The sequence below is a fragment of the Bidens hawaiensis genome, unplaced genomic scaffold (genome assembly GCF_021521415.1).
Source record: "Bidens hawaiensis isolate Kalapana, Puna unplaced genomic scaffold, B.hawaiensis_p1.1 tig00020023_1, whole genome shotgun sequence".
Lineage (NCBI taxonomy): Eukaryota > Viridiplantae > Streptophyta > Magnoliopsida > Asterales > Asteraceae > Bidens > Bidens hawaiensis.
Window position 1 is genome coordinate 233,089 of NW_027493042.1, and position 12,485 is coordinate 245,573.

At 36.5% G+C, this 12,485-nt stretch overlaps 2 protein-coding genes across 2 annotated transcripts; both read left to right on the forward strand.

Moving 5' to 3' along the window:
- Positions 1-3,353: 3,353 nt before the first annotated feature.
- Positions 3,354-4,235, forward strand: LOC143559715 (glutathione S-transferase T3-like). The gene is made up of 2 exons (XM_077048205.1): positions 3,354-3,450; positions 3,535-4,235. The coding sequence occupies exons 1-2, from the start codon at positions 3,354-3,356 to the stop codon at positions 4,233-4,235; spliced, it is 798 nt and encodes a 265-aa protein (XP_076904320.1).
- Positions 4,236-9,692: 5,457 nt separating this feature from the next.
- On the forward strand, positions 9,693-11,770 carry LOC143559708 (transcription factor bHLH62-like). Its single transcript, XM_077048203.1, has 6 exons — positions 9,693-10,237; positions 10,429-10,545; positions 10,734-10,799; positions 10,882-10,950; positions 11,033-11,110; positions 11,532-11,770. Exons 1-6 carry the CDS (start codon positions 9,869-9,871, stop codon positions 11,643-11,645), a joined length of 813 nt encoding a protein of 270 aa, XP_076904318.1. The 5' UTR covers positions 9,693-9,868; the 3' UTR covers positions 11,646-11,770.
- The last annotated feature ends 715 nt before the right edge of the window (positions 11,771-12,485 follow it).

Here is a 12,485-nt window from a genome sequence, read left to right on the forward strand (position 1 = left end):
TCAACATATTCTGATAAAATCGTTCCGCGGTTTACGCGCGAACATTTCTGGGAACTGTGCTCGTCTATGCAAAGTGGCGCTGCCACTACGAGCTAAAATAAGTAATACCGTCCCGCGGGTTACGCGCGAACGTTTCAGGAAAATGTGCTCGTCCATGCAAAGTGGCGCTGCCACTACGAGCTAATCAATAATTCCGTCCCGCGGGTTACGCGCGGACGTTGTGCCGGAAAACAAGGCGCTCGTCCATGCAAAGAGGTGCGACCCCTACGAGCGGGCTCAAACCCATAGTACTTGCCCCATGACCATACTAGGCACTCGTCCATGCAAAGAGGTGCGACCCCTACGAGTGGGTGGATCAAACCAGCAGTCCCTACCCTTAGAGTTCCAATGGTAAAGTGATCACTTACTCGGGTTCTAGCGCACACACATCGAAAACCTTAGATAACCGTTCGCATTGCTCATCATGAAATATAATTTAAACACATAATCGCTTGTATAGCTTGTAAGTATACCATGATAAAACATTATTTAAGTACGTGTCCCTCGCCCCGAAAACAGTTTAAAAACAGTGAAAACAGCGAGAATAGGGGCTGTGAGACTCACCTGTGGTTCTTGTTAAGGGATTAAATCGAGATTCGGGTTTTCTTGGTGTTGGCCTTGGAATTGAAGGTCTAGAATACGATTAAATAACAAGAAGTATATATATTAAGATTAAGAAATAGGAGAATATAAGGGTTGGAAAGTAGATCTCAAGGTTATATTCTCGGCTTACCTAGTAACAGGATCGGAAATGAAAACAACGGATGCTTGGGAGAGGATTAGTGCAAGTTTGCAGTTCTTTGAAGTGTGTTTTGGGTGATAATTTAGGTTACATATTTATAGGCAACTCAAGGGAACACAATCCCTTGCTTTAGGGGATTGTAATCTTTTCATATCTAGGGGTAATGATGATAAAGTATGGAAATTATTATTATTTATTTAAGAGTGGAGTAGTGGATAAAAGATTTTGATTTGATTTGGTCAGGACATGCAGGTCTGGGGTTGGTGAGAATAGGGTGGCTGACAGTTGACTTTTCATGTTACAGTGTGCTTTTTCAGGTACTTTTGTTAGTGTACAGTAAAAAATGGAAAATCTCTGAAACACGCTACTGTTTTCTTTTGGGCGGGAGTAATCTCCTTACAACTGGAGAATAGACTAAGTGTTCTGCGCGTATTACTTTGTGCGCATAGCTTTCTGCGTGAAGGACTTTTCTTTGCTGTGGGTAGGTGCGTGACCTTCTCGCAGTCAGGGACATTGAGTTTTATTTGTAGATTCTCCAGGTGGTCTTGGTATTTCAACATAGTGATCAGTTATGTTGAAGTCAACTCCATCTTGGAGCTTCAGACAAACTAGCTCTCAATGTTCCCGCCATGCGGGGAGGTTAGTTCCCTTCCGCACGCGCATAAACGATTTAGGATGCACCCGCCTTAGCATCATGCGTGACGGTCAACCCATTAGACATCATAACGTTAAGGTACATGAAAACATAAAGCCAAAACATTCGCGCATGGCGCATATAACATATGCCCACGCTGGTTCTTAACATGGCGCGCTCGCGCAGGGCGCACATAACAAATGCACGCGCTGATTCTAACATAGCGCGCTCGCGCAGGGCGCACATAACAAATGCACGCGCTGACTAACATGGCGCGCTCGCGCAGGGCGCACATAACAAATGCACGCGCTGACTAACATGGCGCGCTCGATATTTACAATCACCTAATTATTAGGTTGATTACTTAGTTTATAGGATTGAGAAATTTACCGGGTGTCACACCAAAATTGCGATTTAGCTAAATTGGAGCAATTTTACGAATCTTCTAGAGTTCGTGAAACAAAAAGTTTTGCACGGAATCATAATGACTTTGGAATTGAGAAACGAGGCTAATTTCGAAAATAAATAATTGCGTTTGCAAAGGTAAAAGAAGATATCAAGTCTTTCAGTTATCGTTGGATCAAAAATTGGTCCTCGATTAAAGCTTTAAATTGAAAGGATTGGTGTAATTTCTCATTTGTTAATTATTTTTGTTTTGTTTGTTTTAGCAAAACTTTAAATTAAGAGGATTGGTGTAATTTCTCATTGTTGTTTTTGTTTTATTTGTTTTAGCTCTAGCATTTTGCTAGTTTGTCGGTTTAATTTAATGAAAGTTGGCGTTTAAAAAAAACAAAAAAGTTTAAGATGTGTAAGATAAATTTTATTATGTACACGGTACATGTGCTCTACAGAATAGTTTCTAGTTTCCCATCAATTTAATTAATAAACTTCTCTAATTAATATATATTATTTAATGTACATGAGAATATTATTTTGTTTTCTACCTTAAGTATTATCAGGGAAAAATTAATGTATAAATGAAATTAACATGATAATTGTCATAATCACATAGAGTAATTATGTAATTTTACATCTACTTGATTCTCACAATTAACACGTTAATTTCATTTGTATTTAATCCAAACTAATATTATTTATAATATTTTTAAAGTAAGATTTAATTTTACATTTACTAAGTGTATTTATAGCTAAATACTATCTAAATCAAGTATTATCTTATTTAAATACTTAAGTATAATAATTATAATATAGTATAATACCCACATATAATCAATGTTTAAAACAAGACAAATTGTTGCAGTATTCAAAAGAGCCTAAATGACACCCGTCGTGTAGTGTGGGTCAACCAACTTGTAACAAAAAAAGTATTATCACTGTAAAGTTACGATCCTTAGAGCAATGGAAATGCCTCTCACGGGGGCACCGTGAGAGTGCTTTAGGCGTCGTGAGCCCGTGAAACACCACCCCCTTCCCCCGTGAAGGGGGCGCGATACATCCACTGCCACTTCTTTCACGGCATTGTTGAAGGGGGGTCACTTGATTTCAAACGGCTATATAGCCGTTGGAGGCTATATAATTAAAAAAAAGTTTTTTTACCTATAAATACCCCACTATTTTATACAAAAAAACATACCAAACTCACACCTTTCTCTCTACTTTTTATAAATTTTCTCAACTTTTATAAAAAAAAAATATCATGGGTCCCAACATGCCTCGTCTAACTCCGGAGCAATACGCATTGTGGCTCTCCCAATATTTCGGTCATATTCCCGCACCAAACGTCAACACACAACAACAAGGTATTCCTCAACCACCTCTATTCCAAAACTTCCCAACCCAAACTCAAACCCCGCCCGTCAATTTGGGGGACCCGGATTCGGTTCCGGAAACCCAACCACATGTGGCGGATATTGAAATACCCGAAACCGCCCAACGCAAGAAACCGTACGCCGAAAAAGTCACAAGAAGCAAACGCCGATGACCGAGGCGGCTCGATCGATTCAAAAGTGGTCGGTGCAGGAAGAGCTTGCTTTGGCGCGGGCGTGGGTTGACGTCTCCGAGCATCCGATCGTTGGTATTTATTTTAAATAGTTTTAAAATGTTTATATGTGTATTTTTTTTAAATGTTTATTTTTGTTATTTACTTTCTTATTAATAGGTAACGAACAAACTATCTATGATTTGTGGGATCGGGTCGAGGTGAAGTTTTTTGAAGCTATGGGAAAGGGTCCCGACTACCGAAGGAGGGATCAAATCACGGGGAAATGGACTCACATCAACAAGAAGGTGAACAAGTACATCGGCGTGTACGAGGAGCGTGCCAGAAACGCAAAAAGTGGCACGAACGACGTCGATCTTCATAGGAAAGTGGCCGCTCACTACCAAGACGATGGCCACACCGGAAATATCCCTTTGGAGTTATGGGAGATTTTGACCGCCTCTCCGAAGTGGCAGCAACTACGATTAGACGAGAGGGCGTCGGGGTCAAACAAACGATCCTCGACCGACGCCGACATTGACGCCAGTCCCGGCGCATCCGACGGAAGGTTTAGGACTCATGTAAACCTATACGACTTGGCCGACGAGGACCACATTCAGCGCCCGATTGGAAGGAAGAAAGCAAAATCCATTGCTTCGGGGTCTGCGTCGGGGTCTGCTTCCGGAGCCGAGGAAGTCGGCAAACTAATGGTTGAACATATGCGACTGTTCAACCTTAGGGAGGATGAGAGGGAGAGGCGGAGGATCGAGAAAGAGGAGATGGAGATCATGGCTGTCGACCTTGACACGTTAACGGGCTTCAAAAGGAGGTGGTACGAGAAAAAACAAAAGGAGATAGCTGAGAAAAACGAGTGGGTTTAGGAGTTTTTTTTAATAAGTAATGTAGGTTTTTTAATTTAATGTAGCTCTTTTTTTTAATTTAATGTTTATTTCAAAAATTTTAAATTTATAAAAATATTAAAAAAAATAATCTAATAATGGTTTCACCCCCCCTGTTTCACACAACCCATTTCCAGTGAAAATGTGGATGTGAAATGGGTATGTGAAAGCTGATGTGGCGTAGACGTGACAGAGAGATAAGGTTTCACTAGCTTGTTTCACCCTCATCCATTTCCATTGCTCTTATAAGGCCAGGGGTAATGGGGTGAAGGAAGGGGCGCGGTCCAGGTGGCGGCCTAGGTGGCTCGCGAACACCACTACACCCATCAAGTGATCAGGGGCGTGGAAAAGCCCCGTGGCCGGGACCGCGGGGCAAAATAGCCATTGAAGGTTTGGTTTGACTGGTCAAACCAGCCGTTGGGGCTAGTTTGTGGGTTTAAAATTAATTTGTTTACCTATAAATACAAATCCACACACATCATTTATAAAAACTCAACTCATTCTTTCTTATTCTCTTTAAAAATCACACTTTCCTTCCACCAAAACTTCATTTTCTCTCCATATTTATAAATGGCATCGTCGTCATCATCTTCGTCTTCCAATTCTTCTGAATAAGACGAACTCATTCGTCATCACGTGTATAATCCTACATAACATGATAATAGAAGACAAGGGTCACGCTATTTGTCAAAACTACCAAAGTGATATTCCAAGACAAGAATCGACGATCACCAATGAACAACGACTCGACAACATAAATATCATCAAAGAGCCGTGAGATACACGGCAACGTTCAAAATGAGTTGGTCGAGCATTTGTGAGATAAAAGACCCGATAATCTTGTATTAGACTAGAATCAATGTAATGTTTTATATTATTATTAATGTAATGTTTTATATTATTATTTAATGTATTATTTAAAATAAGTAAATAAATAAAAACTGGATTAAGCCCCGGATCACCTGGACCACTACACTATATGGGGCTTGATCTAGGACCATGTCATCGCCTACGTGTCGGGTTTTGATTGGATCACTTAGGGCTCAACCAAACCCAATTACCCTTAGCCTAAGTGAATTAATATGAAGCATCAAGATCACAGTGATAGTATAACAGAGATCAATGCAAGTGTACAAATTTATGCAATGCACGTAAATTAGGAATTAGGAAATCTCCAATCATTTTGGAATCTAGGTCGCTAAGTGCATACAAGTTATGGTATTACTATTTAGTGACATAAATTCTACAAATATAAAGTTTTAATTCACAAGGTACAACCATTTTACCTACTCAATAAAAATGAGTTGAGCCTATGGGTGAGCAGAAAACCGAATTAATCGAATATTACTTTTTTTTTTGTTTATTTGAAAAACTTATGTTTTTGGTTTGGTTATCCATTTTAAAAAACCGAACCTAATCGATTGACGGTGATGAAGAATGTGGAGATAATGAAGACTAGCTAGGGTTAAACTTTGAAGATGAATAAGAGATGAGTGAAAATTGGGATTAATCATTTAGTGTTTTTTCATTAAGAACTTTATTAAATACTAAACTTTATACCATAACAACTTTGTATTCGTATGGTTACACGTAACACGCGTCTATTTTTGTTTGTGAATTCAATATATATATATATATATGGTACTCTAATACGTTCTTACAAGCTTAATATAAAATCATCATTTTCATTTTTTATTTATCTTTTTTTTTTGCAATTTCTACACGTAATTGAAAAAAAACCTACTATAACCGAACTGAAACCGAAAATAATCGAAAAACTTGAAACCGAATGGTTTGCATATTCAAATTAAAAACCGATGGCTTCGGTTTCGCTTTCAGTTACACCTAATGGCTGAACCGAACCGTGCTCGGTCCTAGGTCACTTGCCCCACCCATGAGCTAAACTTGAGCTCAGTACTTTAACTTCTAAAAAACACGAGCTGAGACAACTTAATTCGCCCCACACCCATATCATAGAAAGCATTGCTTTGTAAATTGGACCGGTCACCGGTGACATATTGAACTGATTGAACCATTTTCAAATACTAGTGACCCTTAACAAAATTTCAAATTATTTAAATAATTCTACAAAACCATTTAGATCCGGCAAAAAAGAAAGAGATGCATGGACAGATGATGAAGAATTAATTGTTTATCACTGGATATATTACAACAAATGTGCAAATATTGTTAGATTTAGTAACTATCAATAATTCTACAAAACCCAACGCAGCCGTAACCACTAGTATGTGTATGTATAATTCGTAAAAGAATCAAGTAATGAATTTTTATTTACTGTAACTTGTAAAAATCTAAATAAAATATATTTATATTTATATTTCCAACAAATAAAATATATTTATGTTATATTAATATATATATATATATATATATATATATATATATATATTAAAGTGAATCAATATAACTAAATAAAATATATTTATATCCTAAAAACCAGCGGGGCTTGCCCCAATGGCCAAGAATATGATGAATGACCTGCCTGTCCCGGGTTCGAATCCTGATTCCGACCGATTTTACCAGAGCATTTAAACATGTCGTGCATTCGGGCGAGGTGAGCCAACTGGGTTTTACCGAGAACGCCAAGCCAAACTCGGATGCCAGTGTGGATCTCGATCATGTCAACATAGTTGGCCTGACTGGGGTGGTGGGGCGCGGCGTATTCGTGCAGTGAGATAACTTAACTGTGAAAGTTACCGTTCAAAAAAAAAGGTCTAAAGGAACATGAAGACTCATAGTATCTCGTGGACAAACACATTAATTATCGTCGACAGGTGTCATTAGTCACAGTCAGGAGTTACGTTTATGTCTCAAAAATGTTGTGTTTTATTTACATATATTTATTTCATTGCTCATGGACTTTATGAAGTAAGATGCCAAGTGATAAAATATTAAAGATGCATAAAAAAAGTATGAAGTTTTATATTAAGCTTACCCTAAAGGGGATGAAACCAAGCAATATTGATCAAGAGCACGGACCCATACAAATCCCTTTCTTGATTACATTGAAATCCATTAGAGATTTGTGACCAAAACCACTTCACATAACTTTGGATACATGCATTGGAACATTTAACTTTAATGATAAAAAAACAACCCACCAACTATTTGATTAGTGACCACCATTATATGGTCATATTTATATATATGATGGGCTCCAAATATTGAACAATAAGCTAGAAACAAGTGATGGGACAGTTTTATGGATATATCTCCTGAAACTGGGCCCACCATGGGAACACAACCAAAGAAGCTGGAATTTCCACGTGGCCCTTGGAACTCTATTGTTTTCCATGTCTTTATGTCAATTCTTTTTGGATGATAAGACCAAAAACCATCCATACACAGTTCATTTACACTTACCCACATGTTATTAAAATCCTATTTGTTTCATACACTGTAAACCTAATAGTAATGTTATCCAAATAATTGTGATCCATTAGCTGCATTGAAAATGACTGACTTACTATTAGCATTAATTAGTGAACAAATGTTCGTGTATTGTTTATGTGTTTTGAAATGGCGAATTAAGTGACAAATTTGTTCAATACAAACACCCTGCGGTTTTTGGATGTCACATCCAACAGAAAACATTACATGCTACGTTTTGTCAATGTATCAGTGAACATAGGTTAGTTTAAACCGAATAACGTTAAATTCATATGTTCATTTATTTCTTTTGTGGTTGTGTTTGGTTCCTGTGTGTTTAATTTAATCATATGGACGTACATATGTAGAAAAATGAATTACATAAAGATATATTATAACAACGTTAATCGTTGTGGATTAATGGTGGTCGCGCCACCAACCTGAGTCAGCAACACTTTAGCATGTGGTTAACCAAACACCGTGCCGAAGGGGCACCATGGGCGGAGGTGATAAGGAGTTCACGCTCGAAAGGGCGAAAGAGGTAGCGTGATGAGGACGTGGCAGGTGGTGGTCAACGTGGATGGTACGGTGGTGCTCCGGCATCGTTCCATAAGGCCATCCGTAGCGGGGCGATAAATATAGGCGATGGGGGGATTTTGGTGGTGAACACCCCCCCTTCTCCTAGCGACAATAGGGGTGATAGGGGGTGAGTATTTGTCGCCGGATAGTGTTTTGTGTTTATTATTATATTATTGTGTGTGTGTGATATATATATACATATGTATGTATATATATGGGCTACAACACCATTACACCCTTAAAACAAAAACTCACTCTTTGCTGACTGGGCGCCAGATATCATAAAACGCCCCATTTTCTCGCCCTGCGATGTCTGTGTGTTTTGTGTGTTTATATTATTATTATATATATGCGTATGTGTGAGATATATATATATATATAGGGCTACAACACCATTACATCCTAAAAACAAAAACCTCGCCATTTACTGACTGGGCAACATATGACGCAAAACGTCCCAATTTATAGCCCCTCCACTACACATACACATGGATTAAGAGTGGTGAACCCTTACCAATAAAATCAATTGTGCAAATTATGGAAGACTGACTTGTCAGGAATTTTTACGTATTAAAAGGGCATGAGAGATAACAATCTGTGCAGCTTAATTTATTGCTCTCCACATTTTCGTTTATATTATTTCCTCTTTTTCGAATGTTTTAAACTAATTTACACCTATGCGTATACATGTGCATTAACTCATATCCACACGCATTTAGAAAAAACAATCGTATATTTGTTTTTAACATAAATCTTATAGATATAGGAATATGTATACATACATTAAATAAAGGGTCAAGGATCAAAAAGGCTCTTTTTATCAACAGCATTTACTAACTAATTCTCTAGACCAAAAATACTTGAAATGGTCACTTTTTAAACTATCGGATCCAACATATTAGAACTGAGATCCGACGGATCTAACACCTTTATATTTCTGAAACAACCACATCTGGAGACGTATACACTTTAACGGTCGCCCATGAATCTATTCGGCCGGTCTTCATATCTATTGCGTGGAGCCTCCGTATATATTCCGTCGGACTTCATTTTCATATATAATATTATTTTCATCGAGCCCGACAGAATAATACTTAGTCCCTCGATTGTGGAGGCGTCATTCATGAGAGCCACAACATCAGTTATTTGATGTTATATATTCCACACCATGCAAAACATCACCAGGCGTTAAGATCATCGTGCCACCTCAATACACGCATTAAACACAAATAAAAGTCGGTCCACCCCACTAACAACAAATCACATCTTTTTGTTTCTTTTTTTATATTTAATATCTAGTTAAACCTAATATCCCATAATATAATAGTTAAATAGGTAAAATGGTTAATTAACCTTAACGGAAATAAAGTCATTGCTAGTTAAACCACAACACTCACCCTTAATTAGTGTAAAATATATTTGTCGTATATAAATCACTTCTCCTCTTTATTGTATTTCTTTTCTCCTTTCTTTTTCTTTTAAAATACTATGCAGAAATGAGTGGAATTAAAAACACATAATAAGGGAACAAGGAGACAAGGACAACTATGCATATATATAGATAGAGAGCGACCACACAAGTTGCAAAATAAAAACCCCCTTAGCCAAATTTAATCTAAGCTTTCTACTATCAACAAAATTCATATATGGAGGGTTTCCAAAGCCTTAAACCCTCATTTCCTTTCATAGATATCGAACAAAACATGGAATTACTTAACCAATATTCAATCCATTGTGACAATCCAAACATGACTTCTCAAGGCTTCATGGTCTTTTCAAATGACAATTTCTTCTCTCAACAAGTATTACCACCACTTGATCATCAACTCATGCAATGCTTTCAACCGGTTTTTCAACACGAACAGAAGAATGTCATGGTGATTCCAGATCATCCGATTTCTACAGGCTCAGCTGTAAACGCGAAGCGAAAATCAATGGATGTGTCATCAAGCAGTTCGAGGAATTTGTCATCTCATCCGATTCCCGAAAGTGAGACTGATGAAAGGAAATACCAGGTATTTTTTTTTTTTTTTTTTTTTTGCTTTGGTTTTCTTATTCAGTTACAAAGAAATAAATAATTTGTAGGAAAAGTATCATTTGAACATTTATTATAAAAATGGTAACATATCCTTTTGCTTAAATTAACTCACTTTGCATACTAAAATAGGGTAAATTAAATGATGATTCTTTTTTTATTTAATTATAGAGTTCAAGAAAGGGAAAGAAAGTAAAAGTAAGTGACAATGGCGAAGCACCAAAGGAAGTGGTACACGTTAGAGCCAGGAGGGGCCAAGCAACTGATAGTCACAGTATAGCTGAAAGGGTAAGCTCAAAATTTCGATTTTTTAATATAATTAATTATATATATTTTGCAAAAAAACAAATAAATAAATACCAGAACTAAAACGAAAATGAACACTCTAGCTAACAATTTAATTAATATATAGTCACTGATCTTGCAAAGTGATGTCAATCAAAATCGCGTAAAACTGACTCTTGTTGTGGAAACAGGTTAGAAGAGGGAAAATCAACGAGCGTTTGAGGTGTTTGCAAGACATTGTGCCCGGGTGCTACAAGGTAGTTCAAAACAAAGTCTAGCAAATTAGCCATACTTGTAATCTTAACAAATTAATTGGATTGTTTTGCTTTATTTTTCTAGTCAATGGGCATGGCAGTAATGTTGGATGAGATAATCAATTATGTTCAATCCTTGCAAAACCAGGTAGAGGTGAGTAACAAGAACTGATATTACAACTTAGTTATTATGAAATAGAACAAAACAAAATTAATTTCTTAATATTTCATTTCAGTTTCTTTCCATGAAACTCACCGAAGCAAGCAGCTTTCCCAACTTTGATTCGGATTTGGTGTCTATCGATGCATTTCAGGTAAACTATGAAAATGTTTTAAATCATTTTAATTAGTGTCAAGCACACAATCTTATGTGTTAAGGACTTAAGGATAATTTGTTAATGGTTTCATGATGAGGGACTTAATAATGAGTTAATGACCCACAATCTCCAATTTGTGAAGTGTTTAATGATGCAAGACATGAATATATGGTTTCTTTAATTTACATGAACAGAAACCCAACATATATTCCACTTTCTAATGCACTTGCACCATAACCCTTGTTTTATTAGTAATTATATAACTTAATAAACTATATGTTTATATTTAATTAATACCTAAGATTTTTATCAAACCCTTTAATTATTTGAATATATTTATCTTTGATGGGAAATGGGAATATAATTATTGCATTGCATGTAAGATTTGGTGATTAAAGACAAATATGATTGTTGGCAGATGGGAAATGTAATAGAAGGAATGAAGATGCAAAGACTGGAAGAGAGAGAAGAGACTGGTCCAGTTGACCTGAGTTTTGGCTCTTATCCTTCATTGCCATACCATACAACATAAAAGAAGATCCCTTTTGTTTCATACATAGATATACAATTCAATTTGTATCACTGCTTCTATACATACAAAATGTATAACCATTACACATGTTATTATTGAAATAAAATTAAAGTTTGTATGTACTATGGTATATAAATTGCTTTTTTCCCTATCATTTATCCTATCCAGATATAATACAAAAAAAAAAAAAAACTATTAGAAGTAGGGAATTTATATTAGAAGCTTAAAAGTAAAAAAAAAAGTAAAAGAGTTTTATATTTAAACAAAAAAGTTTCTGTCATGGCATATGTGATACTTGAATTCAAAACATTCTAACCCTTTGGTATTTTAAAGGTTTTACCTTTTTCGATGGGTAGATAACTTTAAAATCGTGTATTATAAAATTGTAATACATGATACAAACTTAAAAAAGTAAGCTTACCACATTTTTTTTTCTCCTTTGGAACCATACCACTCATTCAAAATCTATATTCTTTTTAGATAAAGAGAGAGAGAGATATACTATCAATTTCATAAGAAGGAACACATTTTTAACATAATTTTGTTACCGCCAGGCTATAAGTCAAGCTACCCACTTACTTGGTTATCACAAAACTTAGTGCATAATGAATAAAGAAATGATAATTACAAAAGATTATTGATGAATAGAATGTGAGGAGCTTTTTGGCCTGTTTGGTGTGGCTCTTGGGGCTGAAGGAGCTGATCGATGTGTTTGGAGAGGAGACATTGGAAAATATTTTTCAGTGGCTGTTGTGAGAAGGTTAATTGTGAAGGATCGGGATGTGAGTAACAGATACGTGCTTGATCGGTCTAAATGGGTTCCGAGGAAATGCCAAATTT